This window comes from Parasteatoda tepidariorum, chromosome 7 (assembly GCF_982258835.1).
Source record: "Parasteatoda tepidariorum strain Cologne lab strain chromosome 7, Ptep-v5.0, whole genome shotgun sequence".
In the NCBI taxonomy this organism is placed as follows: Eukaryota; Metazoa; Arthropoda; class Arachnida; order Araneae; family Theridiidae; genus Parasteatoda; species Parasteatoda tepidariorum.
In genome coordinates, this window is record NC_141761.1 from 69,409,362 (window position 1) to 69,430,983 (window position 21,622).

General features: G+C 29.1%; 1 protein-coding gene across 1 annotated transcript in view; it reads right to left on the reverse strand.

Moving 5' to 3' along the window:
• LOC107446563 (acyl-coenzyme A synthetase ACSM3, mitochondrial) overlaps positions 1-21,622 on the reverse strand; it is a 56,125-nt gene that overhangs the window by 13,255 nt on the left and 21,248 nt on the right. Inside the window, exons 4-12 of the mRNA XM_087168030.1 lie at positions 19,436-19,554; positions 18,236-18,294; positions 16,961-17,015; positions 14,195-14,316; positions 11,271-11,424; positions 8,788-8,916; positions 6,986-7,060; positions 4,657-4,737; positions 621-716 (exon numbers count right to left, since the gene is read on the reverse strand). Coding sequence (XP_087024156.1) covers positions 621-716; positions 4,657-4,737; positions 6,986-7,060; positions 8,788-8,916; positions 11,271-11,424; positions 14,195-14,316; positions 16,961-17,015; positions 18,236-18,294; positions 19,436-19,554 — 890 coding nt within the window. The remainder of the gene's footprint in view (positions 1-620; positions 717-4,656; positions 4,738-6,985; positions 7,061-8,787; positions 8,917-11,270; positions 11,425-14,194; positions 14,317-16,960; positions 17,016-18,235; positions 18,295-19,435; positions 19,555-21,622) is intronic.

A 21,622-nucleotide genomic window follows, 5' to 3' on the forward strand; every position in this document is an offset into this window, starting at 1 on the left:
GGAAATATTTTTTACTTTACTTTTAAATGCAGAAGGCAATTTCTCTGTTGAAAAAACTGACATTTCAAGTTTGTACACAAAAGCTGGAGTATAAAAATCACTCTATGCTGAAAATAACAAGCATGGCAGAATGAAGTAACCATACGTCACAGATGGCATTGCCAAGAAAGCCAATCAGCGCACTCAAAATCTCTTGGGGATACTATATGTGTAAAAAGAGTTTACATGCGTCCCGGACATCGGGGTCGATATGGCTGGGTATATTAAATATGTAACTTTTCAGGCATTTTTTCGTATTCAGAGCACTAAACCATGAAATGCTTTTAAATTTAATATAACTATTATAAATTTATAGAACCCGCGAGAACCTTCTAAAAATGTGATTTAGGCAAATATAAAAAGTCATATTACAAATTCATTTGATTTGATTCGTTTATTATCATTTGTTTTAAAAGAACACTTTTCACGAGAGAAGTTTGAAAGTCGGAAATAAATCCTACGTCCGTATTCTCAAACACACATTCCGTTTGCTGTTAGAAGAATAAAAAAATTCAAAAGCTGATTAAAAAATTTTCTTGATGTCTAAAAAAAGAATTTTAATTGTAACCGCACCAACTCACTTTATATCTTTTAAATATTGCAGGCGTACTTTTTCTTTCCAATACGATTTCCCCGATGACTTTTGGACCAACTTCATTTTCTTTTTCATCCACTATCTGAAGAAATATGCATTTTGTAGTAAAATTTCATTATATTTCATAAAGTAACAATTTTAAAAAGTTAAACTTGAAAAAAAGTATATCTAAAAAAAATTTCTTCGAGCACATTGACAAATAAAAATTATAATTTTTGGTATCTGAACGTTTGTATTGGTATTGTCGACTCATAGTAGGCCACAAAAGATTAATAGATTAATTAAAAACTGAAAAAAAATGAAGTAGATTAAAACTCATTCATCGAATAATATTTAAAAAAAATATTTCATCAATTATATTGCTGAGTGAAAGTTGCATTTACTAGTGTTTGTTCTAGAAAATCCCAAACATATCGATCCATGGATATTTGAATCAACTTATAGCTGATTTTCTTTCTATGCTGTCATCGCTATCTGATGTAAAAATTTAAAATCATTTCTTCAACCATATTGATGAACTTCAGAAAAGTATTTTAACTGGATACCCGATAAAAAATTTACCTGCAATTATATCTCACAACGGTTGATCGTTAGTTTATACATCTAACACTTCTTTGAGAAAGAAGCTCAGTACCCGGCATTCTAACGAACATCAGCAAAATTAGTAGAGTTGACCGTCGATATTACATAATATGGATATTGCATAATATAGACCGTATATGGATGTTACATAAAGATTCCTAACTCATTTCAGGAAACCATATTCTTTACCACGGTGATTACATCATTACTCTAAGGACACTTAAGTTCGACACCAAAACACATATTTCTTAATCTCTTTGAATTGGTGACTAGGGAAAACGAACATACAATTCTCTAAATTTTCTACAATGCAGCACTACAATATTTCTTCTCGCTGCGTGGTTCCAAGCAAATCGTATTTTCTAATTAGAAAAAGTTTAGAGGCAAACATGTATTTTTACTGTATTATGTTACCTTTACGGGCATATTTTTTCTGTGAGTGACTGAATTATTATTTATCAGTCATAAACCTTAATCGAGCGGTGAAACTTTTTAGAATGTGGTATTAATTTTTCAAAAAAAAAAGTAAAAACACGTTTAATATTAGATATTTTTAAAAACAGTAATACGAATAAAATAAACCGTGGTTAACTAACTTCTTAAGAATTCTATTTACATTGGATTTCGATTAAAGGAATTTCTTTGAAACCTGATGTAAAATAGGAAGGAAAATTACGAAAAAACTCTGAGGCTATTTCCTTTTTTTATATAAAAAGATACTTCATACAGCCTCCGTTGTTTCGTTTCGTCCAAATATTATTATTTTTTTCGAAGAAAGTATCAACTACGAAAATCTTTTCATCTCAGAAATCTCATTTCAGAGAAATGTATGATAACTGAAAAACATACATAAAATGTAATTTTAGAATCCTTTTGAAAAACGAAGTAATAATTTTGGTAAACAGACATTTCTAAGAAATATTTCAATGGCGCTGAAATGGAAAACCTCTATTTTTTAAAACTCAACTCATGTTTTAAATTAATTAAGATGTAGATGAGTATAGAAAACTCAGAAACTTCGATTCTGCAGTGAATTTTAATTTTAATTAAGAATTTTAAAAGCTTTCAAGTTAACGAATTTTCATGTTTTTTTTTTAAAATTTGATTTCCTCAGACGGAAAAGATGTTGAATTAAAATTATTGATGTTTGTAAGTCAGTCATATTTCTAGGAAAAGGTAGAAAAGAAATATTTACGTTTGAAAGAATATTTTGAAACTGGAACAACATAGAGAAATAGATAATTAATTATGCTCATTTTTTGTAATCTTTCATTGATTTATTTTTAGACTAAACTCAAAATATAATCTTGTTACTTCGAAAAGTGTTATTTTTTGGCTCAATTGTCAAATTTTTTTACCTCAAATTCGCAACTATTAAATTTATTACTTTTAAAAATAATTAATAAAAATTTACAAAAAATGTAAAAATAAAGTAATTTTTTTTCATGACAGTGAAATGTAAATATACGTCTATGAAATATCTTTTAACTAAAACTTTGCAACTATTTAAATTTTTTTTAAAGGAAAATTGTTTTCTCCCAGGGTGAAACAGATAAAAGCATATTTAATGCATACAGTTCCATAAAAAATATAAACTTCTTGCCTTTCGTGGTACAGTTAAAAGCTTCATACATTTTTACATATTTTTTTTAAAAACTTTCATGCACTTTTATATATTTTTTTTTATATATTTCTCATTTAATATGAGAATTTGCAAGCATACTTCAACATCAAAGAATATACAAAATTTTTCCCAGAAAGGAAAAAAAAATCTGTTTTGAGAGGAAGGAATGAAAAACATACTAAATAAAGAAAGGAAAAGCAAACCTTTCTGAAAAACTAAAAACCTTATTTTTTATTATATTCCGTTGAAATATTAACTTTTTTTGTATTTAAGAAAAAACTGCATCAAAATATTAAAATTTTTAGTGAAACGTGGTTAAATATCAGTTTTGTTCTTGATTTTTTGGATATATTCTTTTCGGTACAAATTAATTATTATTTAAAATGAGATTTTTTAAATTTGAATTTTGATTTTCCTTAAATGAATTAAAATGATTTTTTTCCTGTTTGTGGAACATAACTAACTATCAACTTACAAGAGATATCAAATTTTATGCCTAATATGAATATTAAATAAATATAAAAATCTCTTTGAGTTTTGAAATAAAATGCTCAAGTTCTATCCTGAAGAAGAAATTACGATTTTTTTAGGAAAAAAACTTGAAGAAAAATACACTAGTTTCTCAAACGAGGAGCAACTTTTTGTCAGGAGCCTTTTAATGCCGTTTTAATTAGCTCCCACAATTTATTTCAATTGTTTTTCGCAAAGGTATTTTTTAGCTTAATTCCATTACACAGAATCTTCATTTTATTTAAGAAATGTGTACTGTGTAATAAATGTGTTCATATTAGAAAGACATACATTACATTAGTAAAACTTTTCAGTTTTTGTGATTTTTAATATGCTATTAACAAACTTTCTTCAATTATTAAGTTAACAACGAAATTATTGAATGAAAAAAATAACTAAGCAATTTTTTGGAGAATGGTTAATAGCTGTAACTAAACAATTTATAATTTAATACTAGTTGAAAATATTTGTAGCGATTTTTTTAATAATTATATATGTGACAAGTTTTTATTAGTTGAATCACATCTTAAAGAATCTCTAACCACAATTTCATATTTAATTGTTCAAAAAGTACGTGCCAATTGAGAAAAACGGTGTATTGCATATATCAGACTTGTTATATGAGAATTACTGAATGCAAATGACATGCGAATATATTCTAAAAGACGGTATGCAGAAAATTATAGCTGCCAATAAACGGATTAAAGACAGCAATCGGAATGGGTTATGTTTGATCAGGAAAATGCACTGTTTCACGCGTCTTTGATAAATCAGCATATGCTGTCAACAGAGCTTTGCCGGAATGATCTACTCCATTCACTCTATTCATCAGAGTTAGTGACTTCAGAAGCCTTTTTGGTCGCTGCAGAATTGTCTTAAATGAAAACATTTTGATTCTTAAGGGCGAGATAAAAACTAGTGCTGAAAGGTTTTCATCAAAAGATCTGAGATACGTTAAAATAAAGAGGATTTTTTTAAAAGTTGCATGATGTACAGAAAAGGCCAATAGAACAAAATGACATTAGTGATTTTTTGCTATGAAATGTATCGCTATTTTTATGAATATATTGAACAAAAAGGAATAAACTTCATGAACATTTCACAAAATCTTCAATGAATCCAGAAAAAAACTCTTTAATGACTATAGAATAAAACTTAGATGTGATGCTCTCCGATATCCATCTAAAATTAAGAAGAACATTTCGGACACCCCAAATATTTTGCATTTAAAACAAATATAATAAGTATAATAAGACAGCTAAAATATAATATAATTATGTATCATAAAAACATAATATTGTCATACTTTTACAACAAGTCCTGGCATGCATTTGCCGATTGAACCCATGCGGTAATCTATGCATTTACGTGTAGCAGTCATAATTATCTGAAATAGGAAATAAAGCATAGTTTATTAAATTTAAAAAGTTAATGTTAGTTATCGGTTTAGCAGGTTAAAGGCAAACAGCAATTTATTTCATGATCAACGACGTGATGATGGCAACGTACTCGTCACTGCAAACTAATCACATTTACTACCGACACATAATGGTACCAATAGATCTAAAGCCGGTTGGGCTTCATGCCACCACACAGCATGGAATCCGGTACCTTATAACGATAGCTCAGTTCATTAACCACTCTGATATTGCTGCTCAACCATAGCTCATAACATTCATATAAAATTTATGCTGACGTTCACTGGCAATATAGAGTAACGAAATTCACAATATTGTGATATTGTATGAGGATTCACAACTTTAATAGTTTCGTGATATAAGGATACCTAATTTATTTAAAAAATTTGATATATACTTTAAAACTAAATTTTATAAACTGAAAGAAATTTAAAGTTTTCTGGACCATTCGCAGTAGACAATTGCTATTTTAGTACTGAAAATAAATTTTATATTTTCAGAATATATAGTTTTTTAGTAAACTTTTGTTAAGGGTATTAAAACCTTAAGAAAATCTAATTACTCCTTGATGCCACTTTTATCAATAAATTGGAAATTAAAGCAGATGAATGCATTTGACGTTTTTAACAGATTTCCTTCAATGTTTCGAACTCACACAGAAGTGTTGTTTTATCCAAAATTTAAGTTACAGGAATATTGGCACAGCAACTGTAGCTGTCACAATTTAATTTAACCAGCCATAGTCACAGGATACTTAAACTTTTTGCATGGCGTACTCATAAAACCAAACATTTAAAGAGAAACTCTACCTAATTAAAAGTTTTATCAGGAAAAATGACCAGAATGCTTTTGGAGACTTAAACGATTTGAAATTACGGTTTGATAGTCTTATTAAGTTTAATGAAATTAAATTATGTATTCAGGTGAGATAAAATGATGCATCAAGGTGAGATATGTATTGAAATGAGATAAAATGATGCTATTCATTGCTTACTATTTTTTATGCACTAAGAAACCGACCACAAACGACTATAGTAAAAAGCACTGCTAAAATTGCTCGAAAAAATGTTTAAATAACAATTTAAAACCTTGTTATATTACCATATTCAAACAAATAACCATAAATAAGATACTATTTAAACTATTAATTCTGGGAAGAACTGTTTATTAGCTGCTTTCACCTAATACGGTTAAACAACCAGAATTTTTCAGATTATCTCGGCTCACTTAATAAAGCCACTAAGTTTCATGCAGATGGGTTTATATTATAGCTGAGCTGGTTCATCTGTCAATGTCATGACAGACAAAAACAGGGGTTCGAGTCGCAGCTTTGACATTACAGTATTTTCTCCATCCCCTTCAACACATAGAGAGTTTTTAGTGCCCAATTTGTGACGCTGTACTATTAGAATACGATACTTTTATTCACGCATAGATGACAGCACCATAACTCTGCTTAACATGAAAAAGTCCAGTATTTAATATATCTTACTATAGGTTAAACAACCATATAAATTAATTAAATCACCTTCCATGGTTCATTTGATAAAACACAACTCAACCATAACCAAAGTCCAACGATCATTACCTAATGAAAAGCGCAGTTTCAATATCCAGTTAAATTTCTTTTTCACAATTTTGAAACCATGCTAGTTGTTAATGGTTAGAAATCGTATAGTTTTATACTCATGGTTTTTTAACCATATTAATTGCAAGTAATTTTAAAATCGAGCGGATAAAGAATGTTCTTTGCAGTAAACTTTACTTTTAATTCTATGGTCAGACTGCTGCCGATTATTTTACTGTAGTTTTAGAAGGAAAATTCTAACAGCGAGGACGGAATCAAATACTAAGATTCATTTGCTCTTGTTCTAAGTACATAATCTAATAAGTTCCAGAGAATTTAAGATTTAAAATTTTTAAAAAATAAACACCATCAAAAGCGGTATCTCCATTTTAAAGTGGTTTACAAATATTTCCTGGGCGTGCGTGGCAATTAGACAGAACATGCTAATGAGCTTGCTCCGATAAAAAAAAAGCCCAATTTTAAAAAGAGATACATATTCAACCTTTTTTTTTGCGTAACACAGAAGTACAATAAAACTTACTGGGGAGGATTATAATTTAGGTTGAATCGAAAAGCTTTAGAAAGCATTAGGAAGAAACACCATGTATATGTTATAACTTTACACATCACAGTTTTAGTGAAATGCTTACAGTTTCGGTTTGTCCATAACCATTGTATATTCTTAACCCAGTTTTATCCAGCCATTTTCTTATAACTTCAGTATTCTGAAAAAATAAATGTTAAAAAGTTTAGTTTAATAAATTATTACAGTTTGTGCAACAAATAAATGTGCAAATATATCAGTTTAGAGTGAAATATTTTATTTTTTACGCTATCCCTGTAATGATGAGCTCAATTTTCAAATTCATTTCCCCCAGACAATAACGGAAACATGCTACTTTCTTTATACACTATAAAAAATAACTGCGAATTCTACAAAAAATATTTTTTAGAGAAAAAGAAACAGTTGAAAGATAAATACAGATTTTTTCTGTTCTTAATTGTTATCCACGAGCTGCAAAAAATACTCATTTTTTTGTAGATTTTTTTCGTACATTTCCGGTCAGGTTTAGATAAAATATTTGACGATAAAATGCTGTTTTTTACAAAACAATTTGCTTCTGTTTTTCTCCCTAATCAGAAACGAATGAAAACTGTCAATTTAAATTCTAGTCTATGGCTCCCACTTTTGCTTACTGTAAGATAAAGTTATATTTTTTTAAATCATTTTTCGGTTATTTTTTTTTTACTTGTCCTTTTTTTCAGAAATTATTTTATGGTTTAGGACATCGTATAAATAAAATTGAGATTCGATTTTATTGAAAAGTAATTTGGTTTTGCGGTTTTCTCTCTATGTAACGTAAATGGGGGTTAGTGTCAACAAAAATGTTCCATGAAAGCTCGTTTGTCCCAATGAGTTCCCTTATCTTCTGGATTGGGTTCAAAATTACAAGGTTACGAAGTCATTAATATATTACTTTGATTCTCAGAAACTCAGAATTGGGTCGGCAGTTCAATGCCGATAGTGAAATAAAATAAGCAAATACTAGAGCTGCTGTGGCTCAGGGAACAGAGACGCTCATCTTTCAATGAGGTGACCCGGGTACAAATCCCAGTCATGAGATGTCATGCGAATTCTATTCTCTGCTCGCCTCGACTGCAATGTTGAAATAGTTGTTCTATAACAATTCTTGTTAAAATAGCAGAGTTTTCCGTTAAAGTAACAGAGTTTGTTTGTTAAAGAAACAGAGTTTGAATGTTAAAATGACAGCACTTATGTATTTAAAAAACAACCACCCTGTTTAAACTAAGAAACTGATATACGTTTTCCAATGGTTTATTAAAACATATAAGACGGCACATAAATGTTATTTACAGATGAATTCATATATTATAAAGAACGTAAACACATGTTTCCAGAGAGTAACAAAGTTTTACGTAATTCTTTTAACGCAACGTAAATTTAGAACACAAATATTTTATCATTCCCAGACTACCAAACATTATATGATGTTGTGACTCAAACGATATTTATTTTGTATTTCCATGACAGCGAGATATATAATGTTTGGTAATCTGGCAATAAGAAAATGGTTGTGTTCTAAATTTACGTTGCGTTAAAGAATTTCGTAAAACTTTGTTACTCTCTGGAAATATGTGTTTACGTTCCTTATAATATATTAATTCTTCTGTAAATAACATTTATGTGCCGTATTATATGTTTTAATAAACCATTGGAAAGCGCATATCAGCTTCTTAGTTTGAACCCACCCATTTATTAAAAAACAGTTTCATACATTCATAGTAGTTTCAAACAGTCACTCCAGCTGTCAGTTTTTTTCTGTAAATTTAATTTTTTTAACTGTGTATGTTTAGTTAAAATTATCTGTAGCCGTACATATATTATTGAATATGAATAAAAATGTAATCTAAAAATTGAAAACCAGCTTACCAGTGTCTCTCCACCAGAGAAACAGTGTTCCAGTTTGTTGAATCTATGAACATTTAGATTTTCCTGCACAAGTGATTTGTATATAAACGTTCCAGCACAAAACGTATCGATGGGGTATTTTTCTAAAATCTGAGAAGAGATAAAGATTTTAAAGAAAAAGTGTTTTAATTTAGATAGTAAAATAGTTTCAGAATGAAATAATGTAACCATTCTTCTGCAAACACAAAGGCTGATCACACCTCAAAAATATTTATATAAATATTCCAAATGATAGAGCATAGAAGGGTTAAAAAATAATACACCAAAGCAGAACATACATGAAAACAGAACACAAATATATCAGAGACAAAAATATAAAAGATGCCTATTCTCATTGGGACTAGAAATCGATTAACAGTAAGTTGTTTTGTCGCTAATAGATGGCGTTCAATGAAATAATTGCGTATCGTTTCAGTTGTTGGATTGGAGTTGGATTGACGCCATTATTATAAACTATTTTACAAAAATAAAAGTTTATCTGCTTGATTGATATCTATGCAAATCTGCTATTCTTAATCGTTTTACAAAACACGGATGATATTGTTAACTTTACTTTCTGAAACACTTATTTCCCTCATTTAAAACTCTCTGAAATAAACCCCAAGTCGCAAAACCTAAAAATTTTGCCATAAATAAAATAACACCTGTTATTGCTGTTATAAATCTAGCATTCTATGAGCGAGCCTCACGTTTTTTTGTTTTGTTTATGTTGTAGAGTTGCACTTTCTAATCTGGCAATTTCTCTCTGGTATATCAGAGTTTATTTTTTAAATAGTTTTCTTTTTTATTTCAACGTTCACATTAGATCGTCACTTAAAATAGCTATCACCCTTATTTTACCAATAATTACAACAACCGCTGTATTTAAAATGCTGATGTTGTTTTCCCATAGTGAGATCTGATAGTGGGATCGGATAATGAGCTTTAAAAATTAAAACGAGTTTAAATCTAAGAAACGTAAAAGTAACTTTATTAAAAGTTAAGCAAGCTATAGTTTATTGTTCTTATTTTTTCTTCATTTCTCTTTCATATTTATGAAGTAGTTTTATCTGAGTGCTTTATATCACACATTTAGTGCTTTATATCACACGTTAAAAGAGCACACACATTTAGACATAAGATGTATCAATACTTAATCATAAAATTTAATATCAATGAACTGTTCGCTATTTCGCTTTGTTATACTCTGTATGTCTTACGAGTGGAGCATATCTTACTATGGTTGTCATCAGCATAAAATAATAAAATTATATACATCGGTGTTTAAACATATTGGGTGGCTCATAGAATTCCTGGCGATTTCCCGTGCCGAATTTTTTAAATATCTCCAAGAAGTTTTTGAAATCTCGCTAACTGAGTTTCTGGAAGATATTTCGGGGAGATTATTTTGAACATCCAATCACACCACGATCACACCATAAATTCCTTAAACCTGATTGGTTATTTCATATGTATACCTACACGAAAGTTGAATTTCGTTAGAAAAGAGGTGAAAGGGTTCATTTTTTCGCCATTTATTCTTCTGATCTCTTGCTGTTAGAATCATCGTTTTTATTTTATTTTTAACCATTATTTTATTTATTACCGTTATTATTTCATTTTTAATTTTTTTTGTGCGGTAACGGTTGAAAATGTCGAGTCAATTTTAATTTTACTGAATGCAAAAGGTAAGAGAGTGATAAATTCTGGTTTCACGAGATCACCGAAAAGCTTAGTAATATTTTCCGAATCGCTTTGGTAATGATTTTGGAAAAATTTACAATAAAATATAATTGCCGGCCAGGTGGCCAAGCGGTTAGCGCGCCTGACTGCGAAGCCAATGGCTGCGGGTTCAAATCCTGCTCTGGGCATGGATGTTTCTCTCTATATGTCAAACGGGTTTGTGGCAGTGTGGCGTGGGTGATGTTGCTCGCCTCCGTGACTTTGGTTCACAGGTGCCCACTGGGTAACGTGAAATAAGTAACAATTCCGGCACCTTCCAAGGCGAAGAATAATGTTCAGTGCCCGCTATTTGAAAAAAAAATATAATTTCACAATAAATGATAAAATTTTGTAGTTTTACGATGATATTTAGAGTATGGAGTTAAAACAATTTGTTCGGTTACCTATATTTATGAAAACAATAAGTTTTCGGTAAACTGTTACGCTGGGAACCAGAAAATAACAAATACATGGTTTAAATACCGTATATTTTGGTTTTCTAATCAGAAATATGTTTTTTAAAAATATTTTTTATTAGAAATATTATTACTTGTAGTATGGTAATTTTAACCGAAATTTTTTCTTCATGTAGTAAATAATATCAGCAAAATATTGAAATTTCCTGTTTAAGTAATTGATTTAAATAACATGGAGTAATTAATTAAAAAACCTTATTCAATATCATAAAATCGTTTTTTAGAAAACCTGTTCAATTAATTTAAGATCTTAAGACAGCGACTTACTTGAAGTGTTTTCTTAGCTGAAAACCTAGGCATTTCATGAACAAATATGCAAGCACCTTGCGTCCAAGCTCCAAATAAGTTATAAGCTGTAAGAGCCCAGCCTGTGTCAGTCATTCCCCAAAGTATGTTGTTACTTGTAAGATCTAAATTATACCTGAAAAAATGCGAGTTGACAAACACTGAGAAAAAAGTATGGTCAAAGCTACCAGAAAATTTTGTAATATTTACTGTGTTTCTAACTTCATGGGAACACCAAAAGTTCGCCAATTTTTATCGAATTGTTTTGGTAATGATTTTGTTAAAATAAACAATGAAATATGGTTTTATAATATGTAGTAAAATTTGATAATATTATTATGATACTTTGGAGCATGGCATAAGAAACATTTATTCGGTTAAATTTACTTTTCAGAGTTTGTATTTTTTTACAAAATAGAAATAAGTATTTTAATTTGGAAAATCAGAAATTCCTGTAAATCATTACCATATGAACTAAAAAATTAAGGAATATATTTTTTTATCGTATATTTCACTTTTATTCGTGACGGTATTCTTTACAGTAAAATCTATTTTTACCGAAACATGTTAGGGAACAAAAAGTCTGATTGATTATAATTATTAGAGTAATAATCACCATAAAATTACTGAATCACTCGAATTAAATAAATATTACTGGGAAAATTGCGGTATAATATTTTACAGTAAAAAGGGATTTTTCGGTAAAATGGATTTTACAGTAGAATAGATTTTGCGGATGATGCACCCAAAGTGCTGATATTTTATATCGTAATTTCGTCCGGAATTACAGACAGTATGATAAAAATGCTAATATTGCCAATTTCTTACAGTAGTTTCAATTTTTAAACCAACTTTTTTGTCTTTTTTGTAGGACTAATTAAAAAATGTTTTACTCTAATTTGCATTCCCTTTTATATTTAACTAATGATTATCATTTTCTAATTAGAATTAGAAGCGTTGGTTTACTTTTATCGCATTTTTTCTTTTCTTTTATAACTTGTACCGAGTGTTACAATTGGAGATCCGGTTATTATAAAAATGGCTTTTATTTAAATATCAAGGATGATTTTCATCACTTCTTACTAAAACAAAACACTAACGATTCCATCCATTCAGACGACTTATTATATGATGATAATAGACTTGATGAAACATCGAAAAATTCTTCAGTCAATAATCTAATTCAAACTTCTCTACTTTCTTATCCTGTAACCAGTGCACTGTAAAAAAATGGATGCTCAAATTTCGTGAAACTTTCTTCGTTTTTGACAAAACCGTTTCCTGGTCTTTGCTCCCAGCGAAAATTCCACTAAAGTGGCATAATAACTATTGTTACTTCTTACAATTACTTCTTCGAGAAAACGAATTTAATCAATATTTAAGAAATATTTCGTCATTCTATTTTTTTTTCCAAAACAGAAAAACCTCGTAGCGCCTAATGCATCTCACTTTTCAGATAATCTTGGGAACCACCTCCAGTATCTTGGGCATCAAAACTTTTACTCATTGAATATCTTTTTGTTTCATTTTTCAAGATTTTCAAATAGAGGTCAGCACTTGATTTATTTATAATATTTTCTTACTGATTTGGCAATTTATATTTTACTTTGATTTGGTTATTCTAACTGTAACTATTTTTATTTATAAGTGGGCGTATCATTTTTAAATCTTACTATGTGTACTTTTAAGTTGTGTTTGCTGGTTCATTATTTCTCTGTGCTTCTCAATTCTTATAATGATTTTTCTCTTATTTGTCTATCCATTATGTGACCCTGGGGCACTGTCAGTTTTGGTTTTTCCACTGACAACAAAAAGGCTCCTGTGTGTTGGCAGGCAGTGTGTCCCCTGATGAAGTGCTGTCTTGCCAACACATATATCTTTTGTTTTTATTGCTTTTTTTTGCTTTAAATGTGCTTTTTTTGAATAACTGAGTTAAAATAAAGCAAATTTGGTTTTAGCTGCTTTAGGCGCTTTTCCATTTTGATTTAATGCTTTAATTTTTAATTTACCTTTTGGTCTTTTTCTATATTCGTAAATTAGATTCATTTTCTGATTAGATTGGGCGTCATCATCTAATAATCTTGGGCACTTTATCTAGGGCACTACATAAGTGAATAACTGTCATCTAAATAACACAAGAAGCAGAGGTTTAGAACAGAGAGATAAATAACACATATACCCCCAGCGAGATTTGACACCTGAGATCCTTCTGGTATGAAGCCAATTCCTTGACCGCAATATAGCCCGGTTGGCTTTTTTCGTCACTTTATTTTCGATCTTCTAGCATTCATTTTAATTTCATCATTCTAGTTAACAATCTCCCCAATGCACTGCGATGAGGTTCTGGATAGAGGAAACATTTTCGTCGGATATTTGAGAGTTCGCGTTTCTCACAAAACACGTGATTTTTAGACGAAATGAGTAACAAAATTAACGAAATATATCGCAATGATTTCCGAATTGACAAAATGGAGAGTTTTATTTCTTAGAGTGCAGTTCTGATTTCTCAACAAAAACTGAATCTTATATTTCCCGTAACGGTTTTTCTACACTGTTCATAATAACTCGGTAGGAAAAAGTCTGTTCTGAATCAGTTCTAAAAATATCGTCTGCCCTTTAATTTATCTTGCTGTACTGATTTTCATTATTGATTCAGTTAGCTTATTTTTTTATGATTCTTACTGCCTACTTAAAAAATAGAATCTTCAATCCGTCTGACATTTTTCTGTTTTATATTATATAGTAATAGTTAAATTTAAACTACATTAATAATTAAATTTTATTCCAGATTAATACTTAAATTTTAAAGCTGTTTCATTATACACTGCTTAATAATTTGCCGATTAAAAATTTTATTTTTTTGTGATGAACGCTTAAATATTATAATGAATGCGAAAGAATCTTACTTGCCGTAATCTCTTAAACAAATTCCATAGCTTGCGTGAGTATGTTCTACCATTTTTGGATTGCCTGTTGTTCCACTTGTGAAGTATATTATCATGGAATCATCACTTTTTGTCAGAGTACACTGCAAATACCAGAACAGTTTACATTCCAATTTCATTCAAATTATATTTTTTAAATATATTTTATTTTAAAATGAAACTATATTAATGAAAATTAAATTTTAATTCTGAATTATTATGAATTATTTATTAGTGTTATACATTGATTATTACTAATTACTACATCGATCCTTAGTTAGCGTCATTTTATTAATTAAAGCTATAGTTAATTATTATGTAAATCCTTATTTAACCTTAGTTATTATCTAATTTTTTCAAATAAGATTTATAACTGTAATGAATTTTTAAAAATATTCTAAAGGCACACAATATAAAATTCTGGATCATACTACGGTATAAAATACTGACAGTTTTGGTGCGTCATCCGTAAAATCTATTTTACCGTAAAATCTATTTTTACCGTAAAATAGTCTGCCATAATTTTTGCAGCAATATTAATTTGAGTGATTCATGGATTTTACGGTAATCATTACCTAAAAAATTTCAGTATATTGGTTTTTTTGTTCATTAACACATATCGCAAAAAATGGATTTTAGGGTCAAAAGCGCCAGAGCCTTGAGTTAATTGTAGAATAGTTTGCATTTATATTGTTGATAAAAGAAGAGGCAACAAACAAACGTAGATTCTATTGATAAGAATAAAAGTAATGATAAAGTGATATAGAATTAAATCAGAAAGAGCATGAAAATACTTTAAATTTATATTATGAAAAAACTTGAATGTACGAAGAAGATAAAACGGAAAACCAGCCTGACTCACTTTCTAGCATGTTGAATATTTATCTATACATTAAGTATTTATTTCGAATGATTTCGTATTTTCATAGAAATAAAAACTTATTTACGGAGTAATTATTTAGACTAATTTTTGATCCTTTATAAAATGGCTTTAGAGATTTTAAGCATAAAGAGTGCTAAGGTGCCGCAAACTGTCATACCAATTATAGGTGACGGAGCTTCCCCTTTTCGAGAAATAATATATATACTTACATATATAATCCGCTAGGTCCGTGCTTAGACGTCTTGCACTGTGTCTGTAGTTGGCCCGGTGAACGCGTGGATTCACGGTTGTCATGCTTCAAAAAATAGAGTCTCTCGCCAAATGTGAATTGCATTCAGTCATTCGATTTCTGCATGCTGAAGGAAGCAATGCATCCGAAATCCATAGACGAATGAGTAAAGTGTACGAAGAAACGTTCATGAGTGACAGCTAAGTACAAAAATGGTGCAGGAACTTTGATACTGGACACACAGATGTTCATGATGCAGGCGGTCAGGGAAGGAAGCTAGTGTCTACCGATGATCTTGTTCAGCGCGCGTGGATCAGGCGATTCGTGAAATCGTCGGTACACAATTTCTAGTTTGAGTGATTTGATTCCGGAAATTTCCCTGTCAGCTCATTATACCATTGTGAGGTTAGATTTGATATGAATATTATATAATGGTAGGGGAGAGTGGGGTCAATTGTAACAGGGTACGATTGTAACAAAGCAAAAATTTCGAGTGTCGGGTTCTAGATTTGGTTCCTCGGTAGCGCACAAGGTGTATTTAATAAATCTACATGTACACCCCTGCTGGCAACCATTTTTATGTACTTTTGAAAGAGTTACATTACAAAAGATATTTTCACGCTACGTAAGTACTTTTTTTGGTATTATAATATTATATTGTAACAAAGTAATTCTGTTTAAACAAATAAAAATTATTAACCGAATATGTAAGTGGACACCTTAATTAACATTTCAAAAAAAAAGATTAGTTTTGTTAATTAACTAGCATTGTTTTTAACAAATAAAGCTGAAATGGCGTCTTGGGGACGATTGTAACAATAAGTAAAGGGACGATTGTAACAGCTGAAAAGAAATAATCTTATGTTTACAAACCATTACTTAACTCTTTAAGAATAACCAATAGTTTCCTATATCATTTATATTACGTTGCAAGTGCATTATTTTATTTGTCACCTTTCACAGCATAAATTAAAAATTTTTACCCCTTAAAGTTAAAAGTTTAACCCTTTAGGTCTTTGCTCATTATTATTTTTACTCCTAAAATATTACTACTATTTTGATCAATAAAAAAATATATCACAACTATGATAATATGTATAATTAACTGTGTTTTAGTTGAATTTATGAACTGTTACAATTGACCCCGTAAGTGGGGACAATTGTAACAAGTGCACGACTGTCAAAAATTGTTGATAACTAATAAAATAACATTTAAAATAAGGTATTTATTTATTTTTTCTAGTAGAGGATAGTCTACTTTACTCGTCTGTCAATTAATACTAATAATATATTGGATTTTTTGTTAGTTAAAAATAGTTAAGTAAAAAATGTTACAATTGACTCCACTCTCCCCTATCTTATATTGTTCAGTTTAGGAACTTGCCAAGGCTTCAAAAATTCTTATTTAAAAAAAAGTAAAAATTTGTCTGATGTGGCTGTTTGATTAAGTGATTCTGCAATTTAATGGCACAAATGTCTGAAGCGACTACTGTCAGGCATTTACAAGTTCAGCTCCCAGTGAGATTGCTGACAGTGAGTAAGGGGTTCATATTGTGATTGCCAGACAGTATACTGCTCCTAGTAGGAAAATAATACCAATTTAAGGGAATAGTGGAAGCATTTGTTATATAAATACCTGATGATCAACTGCGTCAGTTCGTACATGGTTGAGGTCAATCCATCCAGGTTTTCTAAAATAAAAAAGTTAAAAAAATAAGCTTTATTATTTACATCAATGTGCATAAAAATCTGATGAAAAGGATGGCATACGGGCATTCTTATTGTACAGTTAAGTCACATGATATAATGTAGTTTTCTAGAAATATTGTCTATCGAAAAATATTTTTTTATCCCGAACTTAAGGATTTTTACAAACAATATTTATTTACGTCTGCTGTTATTATGAGTTCAATTTTGATCATTATTGAAAATTAAAGGATAAAAACTGAAAGCGGTGTTTGGTTATCGCATGCATCCAATGATAATAACTCATTACGCAGCATTTCACAACTGTTAAACTGTCAATAAATAATATTTACTTTAATTATATATATTAAACTGTGTCCAGTTAAAACAATGAATAATTTAATAAAATATTCCTAAATAATAATAGGAATTAACTTTTTGCACAATTTTATAAAGTGATATTTTTGGCTTAAAATATTTTATGAGTTTTAATGAGTTAATTTTGAGAGATTTTTTTAAAACTTTTTTCCGAATTTCCCAAAAAATGATATTGACAAGTGGAAAAATCAACTTAAGAAAAATGGAAGAAGATATAAATATTTACGTTTTGCTACGTTCTGTTAAAAGAAATTGGAGAATTTATTGTCATCTAGTCTTTAAATTGTTTACAAGTTTAGACAACAGATTCCGTTAATTTCGAGAACAACTATAGGACAATATTTTCTGATGCTATGTTAATATATTCCAACCGAAATACGATTGTTCGTATTGAGATACGAACATTGTGTCGAAGTACGAATGTTCGTATTGTATTGAAATACGAATGTTCGTATTCGAAAATCGTTCTTGACTACGCCACGTTGTTCTGTAAATGGTGTAGGTATTAAATTTTTTTAAATAGTTTTTCCCGAACAATAGCAACATATGTTTAAGAGCTTTGCAAGCAATTTTGAAATTTTTTTATAGTAAATAACTTGGTTTCTTCTGTAAAATGCAGAAAATAATTTCTATCTCCTTCCGCTTTTTAATTGATTTATTTAATTGTCTGATATTTATGGACAGCTGCGACTAGCAATATAGTTAATTTTATTGCGTATTAAGTTAGGAATTACTGCTATTGGGTTTCATTATTCTTCCCTAGTCAACTTTTTCTTGTTATTTTATTGCGTATTTCACGAGAAAATGAAGAACATTTTAATTGAAAGGAAATCAAACAATATATTACCTGGTTGGGTTTTCAGATACTAAAACTTTATTCTTCAAATATTTATATGAATTAGAAGCCTGTTAATGAAAAAAAAAATGGTTTTTGAAAAGTTTGATTTTAATTCAATTTGCATTAGTGTTTAGCTAAATTTAGTCTTTTAAAATATCCTAAGTAGCCATTTTTTAAGATTGTTGTGAAAGCTTGGAAAGCTTTTAAAAACTATAGTTGATCTTAAAAAAAGTTCAAATTGCTCTTTCATTGATCTCCATGAAGTATAATAAAAGTCATGGTTTGAAAAAGTTTTTAATTAGAACGCTAAGAGTCAAGTTAAAAAATTCTTTATGCGTGATAATTGATAGTTACTTAAATCGAATTTATTCTGCGTTAGTCGTTTTTAAATTTAATTTTGAATTTTAATAAAGTTTTTGTTAATAAACTATTAAAGTTAATTCCGAAAGCTCGGTAATTTTTACCGAAGCGCTTTGGTAATGAATTTGATAAAATTAACAATAAAATATAGTTTTTCAATACGTGATAAAATTTGGTAAATATAGTAAAAATAGGCAAATTTGGTAATTTCTTCATGATTCCTTAGAGAGGGGCAAAAAATAATTTATTCAGTAAAATATACTTTCCAGTTTCATATTTTTTACTAAATGTGTAGAAATAAGAGCTATAATTTTGAAAACCTGAAATTCAATAAACTATTACCTTATGAATGAATTAAAAACCGTATATTTTGGTTTTATTAACCAGAAATATATTTTTTTCGTAACTAGAAATTTCATTACTATAGAGTACGGTAATTTTACCAGAATTTTTTTCTCCGTAATAAATAAGACGATTGTTTTTCTGAAATTAATTTATAAGAAGTTAGTGAACCTCATTATGACAAACGTAAATTTTAGTTTTACAGAGTAGCCACTTTCCAGAAAATATTGAAAACTGGTTAAAAATAGATCAAGGGAAAAATTAAAAACTGGTAAAAAAAAAAGATCAAGAAAAAAATGTTTTAACTATTTACTATCGACTAATAGTATGAGAAGTGGGATAACTTAAAGACAATGATTAAGTAGTTTCCAAACATACGACTAAGTAAGACTAGCAATGTTACTTTATTTTTTTTAAGAAAAAGTTTTCACGGAAAAATACAAACATTTATTACAGCCATAAGGAGACAACGTAGAATAGAAAATCGTATACATATGAACTACTTACTTCATCAACAATGTTTGCTACAGAATCATGAACTATAATGCATTCAGCTTTTAAGGATTCCAAACGATAAGTTAAATCTTTTACTTTTAGTTGCATTGTTGTCGGACTTAAAATGGATCCTAGAGAAAATATTTTAAGAGATTTTTAAAATGTCACAAAGCAAAAATTTTATTACGTTACTTTGTTATGTTACTTTGCTACTTTATTTTTTTATGTTACTTTTATTATCTTTGTTATTTTATTATGTTACAAAGTATCTCGCTTATGTGTGAAGGTGGAATTTTTCAGTAAAGAAATTGACAATTTTCCAGTTGACTAAAACGCTCAAATTCCATCCTTGATGACTATGTTAATTTCCATCAATAATTTTTGACCTCTATAAACAGAATTTATTGTCATGCAATTGCTTATCACATTTATTGGTGATTCAAAATTGATAATTTTTCAACTAATTAGAGCTCCAAAATCTCCTCTGGAGCTTTACATTAGAAGACATGATGATAATATAGATATAGATGACAATCGAAGTTTTAATCGTTTCTTGAACTAAACAAAAAAGAGCATCTAGGCATATTATAGACGCAAGGAATATATTACCATATTATCGCCAAAGAGAAATTATCACCAGCTTAAAATTTGACCAATTTTTGACCCCCTAGTGCACACAAATTTTAACTGGAGCTTTGTGCTGGATGACTATACAAGCTTTTTCTAACTACTGCAAGTCGAATTTCTGGGCATATAGCAAAATAGAAGTTATCATGAGTCGAAATTTTTTCGGCCACTTAAAATGCTCAATTTTTTACTGTAAATCAATGCCTAATTAATTTACATTTGCTTTATAAAATACATTTGATTTTTAAATTACATTTGTTTTCTAAATTGTGATTATTTTCTAAATCACATTAAATTACATTTTCATTTTCAAAATTACATTTGTTTCCTAAAATACATAGCACATGAATTGTATTTATTTTTTGAAGAGTTCAAGGATCTTTTATTAAAAAAAATGGGTTACTTTTCAGTTTGAGAAAATTAAGAAAACATAGCTAAAAAAAGAAAATAAACTAAAGATAATTGTTAGAAATTGCGTAGAGGAGAAAATAATTACATTTTTGTGATACCTATAAAGAAAAAAGAAAGGCGCATCATTTTCGTAACAAATTTCTATCACTCCCGAGAAGTCTTCTAATGTCATTTGAAACAATTGAACTAATTTTTGCCAGATCTAAAGCGAAATGCGTAGGGTATAGTGTAATCACACCTGTGATATACTTCAATCATCTCTGAATAGTCTCTCAACGTTTTTCAAAACTTAAACTTTTTATTTTTAGGTTTGTCAAAAACAAAATTATTTTCTGTTTTACACCTTGATAAATGCAGTTTTTTTCAAACCTTTATTTTCTTTTATTATTTTTAAAATTAGAACCTTTAGGACATTTATAATAACATACGTACAAGTATTTGTGATGTGAGAATTTTTTATTTACATGCATGATGTCGCTATCTTATAATATGACATGTGTCTTTCATATCATACATTCAAAAATGGAGATTATATAAAATGAATTAAATTAAAAAACGAAATGAGAGTGGATTGCTCATGTTCTACGTGAATCACAGAAATTTAAAGTAAAACAAGTCTTTGACTGGAACCCTCAGGGGAATAGTAAAAGTGGTAGACCTAAAAATACTTGGCGTAGTACGATTATGCATAAATTAAAAACAATAAGCAAGACATGAGAAAAGGCAAAATATTTGGCTAAAATAGAGTGAGGTGAAGAGCTATTATAGACTCCTAAAGATAGACTATCAAAAGTCATGAAATTAATTTATCTTTTGGTGTTCTCATACGGGAAATATTTCCATATCCTGGTAGTTTTTACCATACTATCGTTGTCAGTGCATAATTTTATTTCCAATAAAGTTCGTGTGATTAGATTAACCGAAGAGGACATGAGTTACCCATGTTTGATCTTTGTCATATACTATTGTTAGAAATCATAAAATTTAATCTAAAAAATCATAATTGTGCCTTTAATTTAAAATATTGGCAATCACTTTAAAAAAAAAACTATATTCATATGAACTAAGTAAAAAGCCGCAATATTTGTAATTCAGAATGAGATATGGAATTCATTTAATTTTCGAATTCACACTTCATTTTGAAACAAAAAGATAAAATAA